The following is a 15,886-nucleotide window of genomic DNA, read 5'->3' on the forward strand; positions in this document are numbered from 1 at the left end:
GGAATTTAATAGACACTTACACAATTCATAGATTTCCTTTCTTTCATGAAAGTAAAATGCATAATGCAATTCAAAAATGTCTAGTGTGTCATTTTTATCCTCATGTCCCATGTATGCGTCTAATAGCTTGTACAGTCAGTGTGGATATTAGGTTAAAATACATCAAAAGGACATGAATTGTATTTTTTAACAGTGAATGTACACAGAGTAGGGCAAAGGATAAAGATGTTGGCATGTAAAACCAGTTAAATAGGCTGTAAATTATTATGGAACTGTTACATAACACAACAAGCACGTAATAATCATGTGAGGAGGACTCCTTCTGAAAAGTTCCAGAGAAGCTGATTTTGGAAATAGGAGTGTTTAATCGGACAGTGACGATGACCCTCCACCCACTGATCTGCTTAGAAAGACGTTTTGCCTCTTGTTTGAACTGCCAGGAAACAGCCAATCACAACTCAGTCATAAACCCTGCTCTATATCACAGTATATAGAGGGGAAATCTGTTTTTGTCACCTCTGTGATAAGGTGAATGTAAAACTAGAAAACCTATCGGGATCACTGCAGTTTTCCCAGTGGACCCAGTGGTAGCAGGTAGTGAGGATGGACCGATTCTTTTGTGTGTCACTATCCTCTGTGTGGTCGTGGCAGGACAGCCGCAGTCTGCTTGTCTTCACTCTAGTCTTCTTGGTGATAGCAACATATTTAAAGAACCGTCGGCCCAGCAGCTTTCCTCCAGGACCCTGGGCTCTTCCTCTTGTGGGGACCCTGTTCTCCGTAGACTTTAACAATGCACATAAAGACATGACTGAGGTAAGTGTGCGATGATAGAATTTTCAAATGAATTTGCTCAGGGACAACTTAATTCTTTGCACAGTAAACGTGTGAGGGGTAATGTGAAAGAGGCACAATTCTGATCAGAATGAAATTATTTCTGTAGAGCCTTCCAAATGTTCAGATCAATGCTAAACAAAAAAACACATTGCCAAATTGTCTCTAACAAACAAATATATTTAAAAATAAGTCATTTAAATTTCGCAGCAGCCTGCTATTTACTCAAATTACTCAAGGTGAAGGCTTCACATCTGCCTTTTTTGTTAATCTGTTCTTGTGGCAGTTAGCAGAGAAGTATGGGAATGTGTACAGTCTGAAAATGGGCTCTTCGTGGATCGTGGTGTTGAATGGCCTCAATGCCCTGCAAGAAGGTTTGCTCACCAAAGGAGACATCTTGGTTGACCGACCATTATTTCCGATCCACACTGATGTGCTCCCCGACCTGGGTAAAGAAATGTTTCTAACCTTTTAGCCTTAAGATTACCTACTTCCAACACTAGGGCTGCAGCAGTTCATAGACAGTTTTGACTCATTAGGAAAAATAGTTACATTATTTGAAATGGAGAAAAAGATCCTGTGATAGATTCAACATAAATTACTGAGATTTTTCCAACTCTGCCAAGACTGTTTCAAACCCTGTGAACTAATTTATATCACAAGCTGAGTCTAAATCCCACTTTTCTCATCAGGTATTATTTTCAATAATGGATATATGTGGAAACAGCAAAGGCGATTTGCCCTCTTCACTCTCAAATACTTTGGACTTGGCAAGAAATCCCTGGAATCAACCATACAGGACGAATTTAATTACATGTCCAAAGAGATGGCTAATCATAAAGGTAAAGAATCTAATTCATAAATCCCTACTGAAATGTTGTGAACTGAAGTGAAATTTGGTAAGAGTATTTTTTTTATTCTGATATGCGACATGATCACCTATCCAGGCAAACCCTTCAATCCACACCTCATTATGAACAACGCTGTCTCCAACATCATCTGCTCCCTGATTTTTGGTCACCGCTTTGAGTACGACGATGAGAAGTTTCTCACTTTGATTAAAATGATCGATGAAGGAACTCAAATTGAGGGCTCCATTTGGGCACAGGTACTGATTTCGAAATCTCCAGTATTGAAGAAAGCCTTTGACTTGTACTGTGGATTTGATTCATTGCTATTAATCAATTCATTGACAGCTGTACAATGAGTTCCCCATGCTGATGAGACGTTTGCCGGGCCGACACCGCACCCTCCAAAAGCTTTATGGTGAAATATTCAAGTTTATGAAAATAGAAATCAATCAGCACAAGAAAGACTGGGACCCCTCTGAGCCCAGAGACTTCATCGACTGTTACCTGAATGAGATTCATCGGGTAGGTGGACAAACTAGAAGCAAATAGATAATCGAAATGAGAAGGGCTAATATGACTAAAATCAATTCATTGTTTTCAGTTATTTCAGTTATTGTCTCGTGATAGTAAACAGAATATCTTTGAGGTTTAGCTCTTTGAAATTTCATTGACTAAGTGCTTGATTGACAGATTAATGGAGGAAACCGAGGAAATAATAATAGTAATGATAAATGCAGCCATTTAAACACAGTCCTAAAATAAAGGGTTTTAGACAGTTACATAGTCTGACTAATATGACAATGTGTATTTTTGAAATGTTGAACATTAAATACCATTAGAACAAGAAGGACGGTGAAGTGGATGCTGGTTTTCATGAGGACAACTTGGTGATGTGTTCGTTTGACCTGTTTGGTGCTGGCACTGAGACCACATCGACCACCCTGCGCTGGGCTTTTCTCTACATGGCAAAGTACACTGAGATTCAGGGTAGGACCACACGGATGTGGAAAAGAAGTTATTTGCTGTTTGCTGGAACATTTGCCAACTTGTTGACCCTCACCATCTGACTGACCCTCATCAAGTCTCATTGTTACTGAGAGACCCATTTTCTGGTCCCTTCTCCGCCTTCATGTTCCACAGAAAAAGTCCAGGCTGAAATAGACAGAGTGATTGGACAGTCCAGACAGCCGAGCATGGAGGACCGTGCAAACCTGCCCTACACTGACGCTGTCATCCACGAGGTCCAGAGGATGGGCAACATAGTTCCTCTCAGTCTGCCTCACATCACCAACAGAGACCTCAAGCTGGGAGGCTACACTGTCCCAAAGGTCAGTTCTTACACTGCACGTTGTCTTGTTCCATCACACGTACGGTTGCTCTTCAATGAATTCATAACAATCCCATTTTCAGGGTGTTACGATTATTCCCAATTTGACCTCGGTGCTGTTCGAAAAGACCCAGTGGGAGACACCCCACGTCTTTAACCCAGGACACTTTCTAAACCAGGAGGGCAAATTTGTGAAGAGAGATGCTTTTGTCCCTTTCTCTGCAGGCAAGTACCTTTTCCCACAACATTTTAATGTCAAGGATGAGATTGAACAGGTCATTTTACTATAACCGTCTCACTAGGGATAGTTAAAACCAGAGCGTCGGCTAATGCCACCTCGAACCATAAACTTTCTTTCGAACTCAAACACACCTCTATATTTGTTTTTTTTTTCCAACCAGCGTTGCTTGAATCAACCAATGCCGAATCGTATGACATCACTTGAGGCAATTTTGTGCTGCTTCCTCTGTAGTCACAGGTTTTATACATTTTATTCTTGACATATGCAGCTACTCCCAAAGAGTTTGTGTAAAATGGCAAAAGGCAGCAAAGTATATTTAATTTATGTTTTGACCTAGCTCCATTAAATCGTGGTTGTGAATTTTGCCTGCAGGTAAGCGGGTGTGTCTCGGGGAGAATCTGGCCAGGATGGAGCTCTTCCTCTTCTTCACCTCCCTCATGCAGCGCTTCACCTTCTGCATGCCTCCCGGGGTGGAGCCTGTGCTAAAGCCCCGCGTTAGCGTCATTCTCTCACCCAGCCACTATGAAATCTGTGCCACACTACGTTAAGCAGCTATACTCCTCCTCGGGTTGTGATTCAGAACATTAATGGGGATATACTTGAAGCATCCTCATAAAGCTCTTCAGACGCATTGATCGCATGTCGTGGTTTTATTGGCGGACTAGTGCACATCGTGAAGCTGCAATAATTACATCATTTCTTATGGCTCCTGTTCTAGCTAACTTTACGCATTAGCTGGAATTGATGCTTCTGCAGGCAGATCATTCTAATTCCAGCATATATTCTCCGTTTTCAAATTACATAACATTCGATCCCTGGAGGTCAGTCTGTAGATATGGTCCAACCATATTAACATGTTTTTCACACTGTCATTTATGTGTGAATAAGAATATGTTGGTCTGTAAAACCCTGTAGGAGGACAAGTACTCCAGCATCTACAGATTACAAAGTATGCCAGGCAGTGACCTTTGACCTGCCTCTGTTTTACCTGAAAATAACATTTCTGAGAACTGCAAGGTCACGGGACTGTGTGTGAGATAAGAGGGTTCATATCAGTAGTATGACGATAAGAAATATGCTTAACAGTCACACACGGCTTTTCTTTTATGCCATTTCAAACTAAAAGTAATGCACGAAAGCAGACCAAGTACTTCTGTTGTTTAGCAGGACGATCACATGAAATAGTTGTGTCCTGTCATTCACACACTAATTCTAGTTTGAAGTCAACTACCCCCTCAAAATTGTGTGTTTCTTTATTGGGAATATTCCTTGAACTGAACTCTTTCAGTACGACTTTTCACTGAATGTCATTATTACTAGACAATCATTGACAAGAGTCCTGGGGCAATCTTAATAATATCAACACATTTTTGGAAAAACTACAATAAGTGAACTTTTAACCACTTCCAGCTGCCATATATAAACATTACAAATAAAAAAATCGATTATACATTTTATATACTAAGGATTTTTTCTCATGAAATGCAAAATAACATATGATTGTGTGAGACAAAGACAGCTGTCAACATATATCACAAATATATTTGGTTACATTAATTTTTTACAGTTTACTCACTGTCTCATTTTAAATTCTTTCTGTTGCCTAAAATGTTGTAGCAGTGATATTTCCTCATGACCAGGGGCTTTGAGACAGCACCCCTCATCTGCCCTTCCTCTCTGGACACTGGATTTTGTAGCCCACCCTGTAAGCCTGCAGGTACACACGGGCCTGGTTCATCCTGGAAACCAACCACAAAGCAGACACACCTTTGTCACATTGTACTGTTATTATACTATGATCAAATTTAACCTTTTTAACAAATGGCTTAACTATGATCCAACAAATTCTAATGTGACACACATCTTACATTTATTTAATGGCATAGCTTTTCAAGAAACTGGGAAACCATTTCTCAGTATTTTTATGACATGTTTAGTCTAAAAGTAATTTCATTGGCACCACAACCAGATGAAAACCACTTCATGAACTATGTAGTGCTGGAGGATGCAAAAGGAAAACCGTTAACCTGTATTTTGTGCAAAGTTTAACTCCCAGGGGTCCACAACGGTCAACATAACTCTCCCTGAACGCCTTTCTCACCGCTCGAGCCATGCTGACCACCGTGGTGACCACAGGACACGTCCTTAAAAACAAACACAAACACACAAAAGGTACAGTATTGTAATTACATGACAACTCTTTTTTTTGCCCAAACCTTCACATTTTTAATTTTAAACTGGTAAACACTGATTTAAAGGGAAAAATACCTTTACATGACAAAATGTACGCTGTCACTTAAACTATGGGTCTGACAAAGGAAAACAATCACTGACGAGAGCACGATGATTTGTAGTTCGGTCAACACTAACTTAAGACCACACAGAAATAATGGGTGATATTTGTGACTCTGTTCCTGCTGCTGTTGTTATCCACACTTACAGTCTTTCGCAGCGCAGGCCTGCAGTGCCCTCTGGACAGGTGCACGTGTTGTGAGGACTGCAGGTGGCACCGTGTTGGCAGGGTGGCACACAGGGGGTGGTCACCGCTACAGACGCAGCACACAAGAAGAGTCAAGAGGGGTTAGACACACACACACACACACACACACACACACACACACACACACTGACCTGTTTCACAGAGGTTTCCAGTGAATCCTTTGGCGCAGCGGCACCTGTTGAGGCCCACACACACTCCACCATTCTTACAGGGTTTCTGACACTGAACAGGTTCTGAGGGAGACGTAAGAGGAAACACAGCTCATCTCTACAACACACTCGTCTCCTCACCTCGGAGACCAAAGCAAACATAAGGATATATATCATATACACATTTTCAGTGTGATTTTATTGTTTTGAAGTCTCCATCCGCAATCCAAGAACAAATTCATGTACCTCATCATAGCATAAGCAATTAAAGGTGATGTGGTTCTATTTAACATATATGAGGCCTTCCGCTTATGGACAGATGCGGTGATAATGAGTGTGTGGAATCTCACCTATCTGGCAACGAGCTCCTTGCCATCCACCAACACACGCACATTTGTTGACATCCACACATCTTCCCCCATTTTGACAGGCAGGAGTGCACAGGGCTACAAAACACACACACACACACACACACACACACACACACACACACACACACACACACACACACACACACATAACCTATCTTGCGTTTTAGTTTTACCATCATAGTATAACCAACATTTTACCAGGCAGTGCTGCTAATAATCCTGGAGGCAAATGATTGACATATAGCAACAGGCGAAACTGATGTCTCCTGTGCTGGAAGTTTTGCTACTCACGCAAAAGACACTGCCGACCGGTGTAGTCAGAGGGACACTGGCAGGTATCAGGCGACACACAGCGACCGCCGTTTGCACAGGGCAACTCACACACCGCTGACAAGGACATGACGAAAAGTCATTAACATGTGTAGAAATTTGGTGTTTAAAAAAAAGGCATGACACATTTTTAGAAGAGTAAAGTTGGAAAAAGTGTGAGTCGGTGCACACAAATCAGATTTTCTAACACATATCTCTGTGTTTACAGATACTATCTCGAGAGGGCTAGTATCTACAAATGTGGGGCAGTCTTCATCAACCATTGTGTCAGAGGGGATTTACCTGCGTGGCAGCCTGCTCCCGTCCAACCTGGGGAACACAAACACTTGTCCCAGCGCATACAGGTGCCTCCATGGGCACAGGGCGGTGAGCACATGGCTGAAACACACAAACCAACACGGATCTCCTTACATTTCCTCCATCCATCCATCTCTCACAGCAATGCAAGGTTTTGGATTGTCCCCACAAGCGTGCTATAATCACCAACCTTGAAAAAGCACATGTCTCAATACCACACTGAGCAACGTGGGCAAATGAAGCGCAGACACACGCAAATGAAATCTACAGGGTTTATATACCTGTGAAACCTTTAGCTTTTTTTTTTTAAGGCTTCTCTTCACTACTACATATAGTACTGGCAAAACTATGTGAGTGTAACATATAATATATGTTTCTATACATTTGAGTCTTGTTTTTTGGTCACTGCAGTAGTTTTCAAGGCAGGCCATACAAGTGAAAAGATCTCCCAGCTCATCATGCCAAACATGTTGCTAATATCATGTTTTGTCTCTCTTCATCTGTGAGTAAGGATGAAATTTCGGTCTCTCCCTTCTTTGATGATGGAACATCATATCATACTTCTGTTGTCAGATAATAAGAATCAATGTACAGCAGTGAAAGTTTGTACCTGAGCAGCCCACCCCAGGGTATCCCGGAGGACAGTCGCAGCTGTTTGGGGCCACACATACTCCATAGTTGTGACAGGGAGGGTTACACACGGCTGCAAGAGCGGAGTCATATTAGCAATCATAGAATTTTATTTATAAATCATGTATAAAGTTGATTTAAAGAGTCTCTTATGCTGACAATGTTGCCTGCAGGATCCATCGTAATAGCTGCACGAGATGACTCACGCTGGCATTTGGTGTGGTCATCGGTTCGAACTTCATACCCTTCCCTGCAGGTGCAGGTGAACCCACCGGGATGGTTCACACAGAGCTGCACGCAACCTCCGTTTGTAAAGTCCCCGCACTCGTTCACGTCTCAAGACAAAAGACGGAGAGAGCGTTTAACAGTTGGACACTACAGCACAGCAAAACAATCTATAGGAGTCTGTCTCCAGAGAAACCAGGCAAGCCTAAATATATACAAAGCCACAGAACAGAGCTCCAAATTAACAGAGGTGTTGGTGTGAGGAGACAAAATGAGGCCTCACCCACGCAGCTCCTCAGGTCCTCGGCCAGCTTCCAGCCGCTCCGACAGCTGCACTGGACGTGGCCCTCAGCCTGCACAGTGCATGTGTGGTCGCAGCCGCCATTTCTCAGCTTGCAAGATGTAATATCTGCTCAAGTGAAAGAGAGAGGATTTTAACAAAGAATATTTACAGATTGTAATAATGTTTTCAGTTTCTAAATTGTGATATTCTCGACTGCTATATGTCTTATATCATAGCAAACCATCTTTATGTTAAATTAATCATTTTATACTTGAGAATAAATTGGCAGATTAGCACTACTTTGTGGTATATGAATCATCACATTATATGACATATTTTAAAAACAGTCCTTAGAAACAAAGGGTCCTTAGAAACACATAGTTCCACAAAACGATTGTTTGTGGGATTTCCAAAGGGAAATCTCTAATTCAAGGTTCACTGATGATCATAGGGAATGTACAGCAATAGAAGGTACGGCCCAGACTTTGTTAAAGAGTCTATTCTGTTTGAGGAGCATTTGAAACATCACGTTTTCCAATTTCAATCTGACAGGAATATACATTAAACCTCAAAAGAATGTAATGTTGACTGTTGAATGAGAAACCTACTGCTACAAGTGAGGTTGTCCGTGTCTACAAGCAGAGGAGGAGGGCAATGGCAAACGTGTCCTCCCGGAGAGTTGGTGCAGGTGTGGGAGCAGCCACCGTTCTGCAGTTTACATTCATCAATGTCTGAGTACACACACACACACACACACACACACACACACACACACACAGACACAAGGTAAACATATTTTTAGACCCTATTTTTCTCCTGTGCAACATATTCCTAACTGAGTCTGTCTTTTGTAATCTCACTAATCCTCCAAAATGTGCTCTTAGGGGACCCACATAGGTCAGGGCAGAAAAGACGTTTCTACACAAACTGACACAAACCGAGAGAGTGAGATAACTTATTGATGTTTTGTTTTTTTTACTTCATCTGCATGCTGGTAAACGGCCGATGCTCATCCTGTTTAATTGACGGGAAATGAGTGAGCAGACAACAGTGGAAAGTGAACGAGTGTGGGCGAGTGACTGACCCACACAGGTGTGGCCATCGATGTGCAGCTGGTAGCCTGGCTTGCAGGAGCACTGGAACGACCCAGGAGAGTTGACGCAAACCTGCTCACAGGTCCCATTCAGCGCTGAGCACTCGTCCACATCTGGGGGATTCAGAGACAAACATTACACTCTTTTGTCACGACCAAACACAGCTCAGTGTAAGGGCTCATTGAGCTCACACTATTTGCATTTCATCCTGGCACTTGGAGCGCCAGGTGAGTGGGGTTTGCAACAGAGACACGTTTATAAGAGGCAATTTTGTTTGGTCAATGGCTCAAAAGTGGCACTGTCTTTTGAGGAGGATGCACTGGTCCAGGGAGACTCGAACCCTTCTGCTGCCCTCTACTGATGAGCAGCAGAGTGATTTTGAAGTCCCCTCCACCTGAGTGCAAGTTGGGGATAAGGGCTAATCTTGTAAACAGGAACACAGTCTATAAATTCTTTCACAGGCTGCAAAAGTAATTCAAGTTGGTTACAATTTCTCTGCTGTATAGTAACATCTAAACTATGGAATCACACTTCTGCAGCCTCCTGTGTCTGTAGAACAGCAGGTACTTGGGTTATCCACTCATCACAGCCTGCTTCTTTTCGAACCCCGGCTCCTCCTGTCCATATGTCAATGTGTTGTTGGGCAAGACACTCAACTCAATTTGCTCACAATTGGCCGACCAACACTTTGAATTGCTGTGTGAATGGGAGAATGAGACACAAATCGAGCTTTGTTCATAGAAACGTCTGATATAAGTGCAGTCCATTAACTATCTTTAGCATGTTTTGAATGGCACTGGCAAGTTGCCCCACTTACAAACATGTTGTATCTATTTCTTTCCTCATAAAAACATTTGCAAAGGTGTTTTTTTAATCTGAATGTTTAAATCCATGTTCAGATCAACTAGCAGTTTTCTTTCTCTGCAAGCACAAAATTATGTTTCTGCCTGTGACCACAACTTACTTTCACCTCTCATCCTGTAAATAAGCAGCCATAATCAGAATATAACCAGTATTTTTGTGACAATGTGAAAATCATAGCTCATAGTGTTGAACCTAAAGATTATCAGCGGAATCCACGGCTTCTCCGAGCTTTTAAGTGAGTTTCAGTGCCTTGTACATAAATTGTTGTTAGTTAACCTATAACTTTACTTCACTATCACTATTCCACAGCATCATTTTCTTCTGTTCTGAAAATGCTTTAAGAACCCACTGTACAATACCGGTCTAGCAACAAATGGCAGACAGGCACAGTTTGAGTATCTAACAACTAGGGAGCGAGATATTTCACTCAAGAGTTGGTAAGGACCATAACCTAGCTAAAAGAGAGAAAAAGATTGGACTTAAAATTCATCAGGTGACCAAGTGAATAATAACATTATTCTGTATCTGATGATGTGAAGATTTATCAGTATCAACAACACCCGGCTCCCGACCTGTGTTTTACCTGTGCAGTTGTGTCCAACGTGGTCCAACTGGTAACCGGAGGCACACTGGCAGCTGTACCCTCCTGGCTCGTTGGTGCAGTTGTGTTCACACTGGCCGTTGTTCAAAGCACACTCATCCACGTCTGTGAACAAGGACAATCGTGAAGGACTGGTGCTGCTGGCACGTGACAAGAATTGTTTGGAAGTAAGTCTAACTTTCAGACACTTAACGACACTGAGCAACACTCGTGGGATGCACATATGGAAAACACACACACACACACACACACACACACACACACACACACACACTCGCTGCTTACCCACCAAAACAAGAGTGTCCGTCTCCATTGAAGCCCTGGTAACATTGGCAGAAATATGAGCCAATGATGTTGCCACACCGAGCGTTGATATCACACCCGTGACCACCAAATGCACATTCATTCACATCTGGATAGACAGAGCACATGCTATTTATTCAATTATCAATTTCAAATCCAATCGTTTTTTCTATTCAATGAATGTTGTTCTCCCATTCGGGATTTTAATGGAAGGCATAAAAGCAAGCATTAAAATACAAGCACACACGGAACTGACCCCATCTACAGGAAACCCCAGTTTTCCCACGGAGCGACGTCAGCACTGATTGCTTACCTTCGCAGTGTGTGCCGTTTCCCCGGTAACCTGGTTGACAAACACACTTATAGCTGCCAAGCGTGTTCTCACACACACCCTGACCATCACACGCCGCAGGACTCTCTGTACATTCATCCACATCTGGGACAGAGAGGAGACGGAGAAGAAAGTGTTATTTACAGTATACATCCTTTTCCGTTGACTTATTTGTCATTTTACTTCAAGCGAGAGATTCACCAAAGCATTCTCATGCCACCAAACCTCACTCAAGTCCTTATTAGACATAAGTGGAGGGGGATTTTGTCCCTTCAATAGTTTCTGTTATATAAGACATTGTCTTTTTCTAGATCTTTTATTCCCCTTTGTCCAGTTTGAACCCTTTATTACTTTCAAAAGGGACATTTTGTGGAAATATGAAATAAATAAATCATGAAAAATAATGACATATATCAAAACTTCTATGAAGATGACCATTTCCAAAGACTCTGAACGCATTATTTGGCAAGCGGCATGTGTTAAACATGGCCAGCACGTCATACCTTGACATACGGTGTATTCTGGACACACAGGACCTAGAGAGGACCAGAGACCAGAAGTGCAGGGGTCACAGAAAGAACAGAGGTGAGGTGTAAAACAGGAAATGATGTAAATTCTGAAAGATTTTGGAGAACAATAGAGGAATTTGTTATTGACAAATAAAAGAAACCAAAAAGAGGGTGTGGGACACAAAAGCAAAGAGGAACGAAGCAGGCGAGCAGCAAAGCAAAGCAGATTAAAGCTCACTATTCCTGAAATGACTTCCTTCCTGTCAGCACGAGTTATCAACTCTGAGTGGAACCTCAGGAAAATGTGAAAACATGACAATACCAGGTCAAATCTGGACATCAGTCTAATCCTGCTGTGGCGAGGCTTAACCACAGACTCACCAACGCAGGCGGGCGCCTCCGCTCTGAAGCCCGGCTGGCACTGGCACATGAAGCTGCCAGGCGTGTTCACACACACGTTTCCCAGCTCCCGGCGACACTGCTCCTCGAAGCTGCACTCATCCACATCTGCAGTGGGGAGAAACCAATCAAATAGAAGCCTTTATGCTCGTAGGGATTCGTCAGCGTTGGGGAAGTTACAGAGGTTAACCTGTTATGGCCGGACCGTCTTACCTCCCTGGGTGCTTCAAGGAATTTTTTTTCTCTCATATGTTTTTGGTACATTGCAGTTTGACATTTGGTTAGATTCATTATTGAGGTTAAATATAGGCAAAAGTAGGGAAAAGATTTTGTGTGTTCTTAAATTTGAACAGCTCGCTATTCTGTCAATTTGTATAAAAGGCATTTTCCAATTCTTGTTCAGTTATGTTGTTTGAGAAACAACAGCACTGCTCTGAAAATTCTTGTACATGTTAAATCCACATCCCATAGTCAATGACAACAGACTCACCTACACAGCTTTGTCCATTTAGGGCAAATACATATCCCGCAGGGCAAGAGCAGGTGAAGGAACCAGGCGTGTTGTTGCAGTCAGCCTCCCCCTGACAGGCCTGCAAGCCCGTCACTGCAGCCAGAGCACACTCGTCTATATCTGTAAAATCAAAAGGGCGCACATGCATCAAAAACCTACTTCTACACATGCTGGATGGCTCAGATTAATATTTCTGAAACTATCCTTCCAACATGCTCATGCACACGTACAGTCCATTCTCTCTCCCACACAAACACACAGCAAACGTCCTAACAATGATGTTTTTGAGTAAAAATAATTCCTCATAACCATTAAGAGACATGTGAACACACGCACACACACACACACAGATGCGGACGAACCCTGGCAACCTCCAGCACCCATCAGGTAACCACGGAGACAGCTACACGAGTAAGAGCCGGGGGTATTAGCGCAGCTGGCGTGGAGACCACATGGTCCTGGCCCCGCACCTTCACACTCGTCAATGTCTGTTGAGTAGAGCGAAATAATTCACTGCACTTATGTGTGAAATCAGTGAAACATGTTCTGGTGTCATGTAGCAACACGTGGTAAACAGATGGACAGTACTTAGTATAGCTCAGTAACATTTAAAGCATATTTGCTGCAGAAAGAAGAAAGTAGTGGAGGCCTTTTCTCATGCCTGGTTACTTTCTCCAAATTAAAGGCACGACATCCGCACATAGAGTAAATATTTTCCTTCCCTGTAGAGGATAAACATTTTGAAAATAATTCATCATTTGCACCATATCTCATTGCTCAATTCCTGCAAAAAATTGCCAGTTGGATGGCAAAAGAAAATGGTTTAAAATGCAGAGAAGGGGCTGCACTCCACTGCCCTGATTTGAATAAAGTAATTACACTGATTTGTCAAATTGAACGCAGCAATGATTTGATTAATGTTCCTGTGCTTGACGCCTTCCTTTAAGCACTGGTTTCTGCAGCAGATCATGTCCTATCTCACCTTTACACTCTGCGGCCCCTTCCTCCAGAGTGAAGCCCACAGGGCAGGTACAGTTGTCACCGACCTTCACCATGCCAGGTGGACAGCCACAGCCGGGGCTGCTCTCCAGCATCACCTGGCTTCCTGGACACTGAGGGACAAGACCGGCGCTCGGAGACATCGTGGTAGTCAAGGGATTCGCTTATAAAGGAGGGAGAGAGAGATAGAATAAAAAAGGGAAATTTTGGGAGAAACAAAATGGAAATAGGAAATAGCAGGAAAGAAAAAATTACACAATCTCACCTGTGGAGGGGGTGTGGCTTGTTGTAGGTTCACTGAGATTCCCTATGGCATTCTCCATCACCTGTAAAGAAAAGTAAATGGCAAAAAAATTGAGTTTAACTGATGCATCCCGCCAAAGGGGAACTTTGTAATATTGCAGAAACTCTTTAACAGCAAGGAGGATTTCCTCGGTCACTGACTTCGTTCTTTGCGATTGCAGCCTCTGTGTGTTTCAGGACTTCATTGGCATTTTCCTCGGGGCTGCTCAGAGGTTCGGCCGCCGACAAAAGCAGCAGCAGCAGGGCCGACAGGAGACTCCGCAGGTGAGACATCACCTGGATCTGTGGGAAAGAGGAGGAGGAGGGGGAGGGGGCGGGGGGGGGGGGTTACTGAGCTATCATCAAAAAGAAAAAAGAAGAAGATCACAGTGTTTGATAAGTGAGATATGAGAGCTTTAATGGTTTACAGTGAAGTTGCGCTCATATGGATTGTGTGCAGCAGTAACCAGTCGTACAGTGCATGTCTGGGCAGGCAGAACAACACAGAGGAGTCAGGGCACCCTGTTATTAAGGGAACATCAACCCCCTGGGCTGTCTGCACTGAACAAAAGAAACTCCCAGCACACTTCACACACACACAGCAACACGATTAAACAACGTGAGACGGATTTTGTCTAATGTCAAGTTATTGTCATCACTGACAAGTTTAGACTTCCTCGTGGATAAAGCGACGAGACACTCTTCCGACGCAAAGGGACTGTGGTGGCACAAACACTAAAGACTAATGGGGCGATACAGACGCGCAGTTCAAGAAACACACTCGTTCTCGTCAACTTACCCGGGCTGGTTGGATAGACCCGCGGACAGACAACGGGGCGCCGGGAAACAGACGGAGACAAGAAGATTTTCCAGATGTGGCACCAGAAAAAAAATCCTATCTTCTCCAGATGCGGGTTCGTGCAGCCGCAAGGCCAGCTCGGTGTGACTGTGTGTGTGTGTGTGTGTGTGTGTGTGTGTGTGGGGCTGTTCGCCGCAGCAGTGATTCCACATCCTGTTCAGGAACTTCCCATTCCACAAATCCCACACCAGCGCAGAGAAGCTGCCGCGGACAGGCCCGCGGGCTGCTGGAGGAGGATGCCCCAGATGTGAACCCTGACGACGGGGAGGAGGCGGCGAGCCAATCAGGAGGCTCGGTCCCACACCGGGGATGAGAGCTCAAGGTGACTTTACGACGGGAGGTCATAAGAAAGAAACATAAAACTGAGCACACAAAAATATTGAGGGACTCGTTGAAGTTTGATCTTTGAGTCTATTCATCATTTCTTCCACTGAGCCTGGAGAAGGAGGAGCAGATGATATGCTGTGTGAAGCAAGTGTAAGTGTGCAGAGAGAGACCCGTAATGATGTGAGGTAGAAAACATGTTTGTTTGTTTTTTACAAGGCATTAAAACATGATCGCAGAAAGAGGCAGGAGAAAAGCAGCAGCACCAGCCAAGTGACTATAAAAACAACAGTCTGGCAGCAGCTATAGTTTATACACTCTTAAAGGGCAAATGTTTCAATTACATCATAGAGACGCGTCATTTAAAAAGATGATTTTGGATTGTTTGTGTAGCCTTTATTCTTCATGACACATGTAAAGACAGATAATGCAAATGCTAATCTGATTCTCTAGGTATTTTTTCTTATCATACTTTGTATTACCACGCAGTTTAAAGCGCTGTACTGTACAATATGCTATGCGATATGTGCCTGAATATGAGTTTAACTTAAGATCCATTGACAAATGCAGTACATTTACCTTTAAGGGCACAGGAGTTGCTGTCTGACCACTGCTGCCTCCATTGGTTGGTTCGCTTGTGTAACTGTGTGACTTTCAGGTAGTAGTAGTATTCTGATCCTTTACTTAAGCTGTCTGTAGAGATTCTCATTCATCATTGTTATTCACAAGTGTGTTGAATCAGAAGCAACTGGACTGTGGTTGTTGTTCCATTACT

At 43.2% G+C, this 15,886-nt stretch overlaps 2 protein-coding genes across 3 annotated transcripts; one reads left to right on the plus strand and one right to left on the minus strand.

The window, feature by feature from the left end:
- Nucleotides 1-464: 464 nt before the first annotated feature.
- Nucleotides 465-3,882, plus strand: LOC118318501 (cytochrome P450 2J4). The gene is made up of 9 exons (XM_035648234.2): nt 465-813; nt 1,118-1,280; nt 1,524-1,673; nt 1,779-1,939; nt 2,028-2,204; nt 2,522-2,669; nt 2,823-3,010; nt 3,093-3,234; nt 3,623-3,882. Exons 1-9 carry the CDS (start codon nt 604-606, stop codon nt 3,796-3,798), a joined length of 1,515 nt encoding a protein of 504 aa, XP_035504127.1. The 5' UTR covers nt 465-603; the 3' UTR covers nt 3,799-3,882.
- A 603-nt stretch (nt 3,883-4,485) lies between these two features.
- si:ch211-221n20.8 (neurogenic locus notch homolog protein 2) lies at nt 4,486-14,979 on the minus strand. Of its 2 annotated transcripts, XM_035648231.2 has the most exons (23): nt 14,728-14,977; nt 14,091-14,231; nt 13,912-13,972; nt 13,630-13,809; nt 13,010-13,135; nt 12,627-12,767; nt 12,119-12,244; nt 11,732-11,764; nt 11,211-11,333; nt 10,884-11,006; nt 10,577-10,699; nt 9,120-9,242; nt 8,644-8,766; nt 8,036-8,161; nt 7,734-7,862; nt 7,508-7,600; nt 6,883-6,978; nt 6,562-6,657; nt 6,250-6,345; nt 5,882-5,983; nt 5,691-5,796; nt 5,278-5,394; nt 4,486-4,989 (listed from the first exon to the last, which is right to left on the minus strand). In XM_035648231.2, the coding sequence occupies exons 2-23, from the start codon at nt 14,220-14,222 to the stop codon at nt 4,911-4,913; spliced, it is 2,454 nt and encodes an 817-aa protein (XP_035504124.2). In that variant the 5' UTR covers nt 14,223-14,231; nt 14,728-14,977; the 3' UTR covers nt 4,486-4,910. The 2 variants fall into 2 exon arrangements, with proteins under 2 accessions (XP_035504124.2, XP_035504125.2); XM_035648232.2 differs by lacking the exon at nt 11,732-11,764 and having other exon boundaries at nt 14,728-14,979.
- Nucleotides 14,980-15,886: the final 907 nt, after the last annotated feature.

This window comes from Scophthalmus maximus, chromosome 13 (genome assembly GCF_022379125.1).
Source record: "Scophthalmus maximus strain ysfricsl-2021 chromosome 13, ASM2237912v1, whole genome shotgun sequence".
NCBI lineage: Eukaryota > Metazoa > Chordata > Actinopteri > Pleuronectiformes > Scophthalmidae > Scophthalmus > Scophthalmus maximus.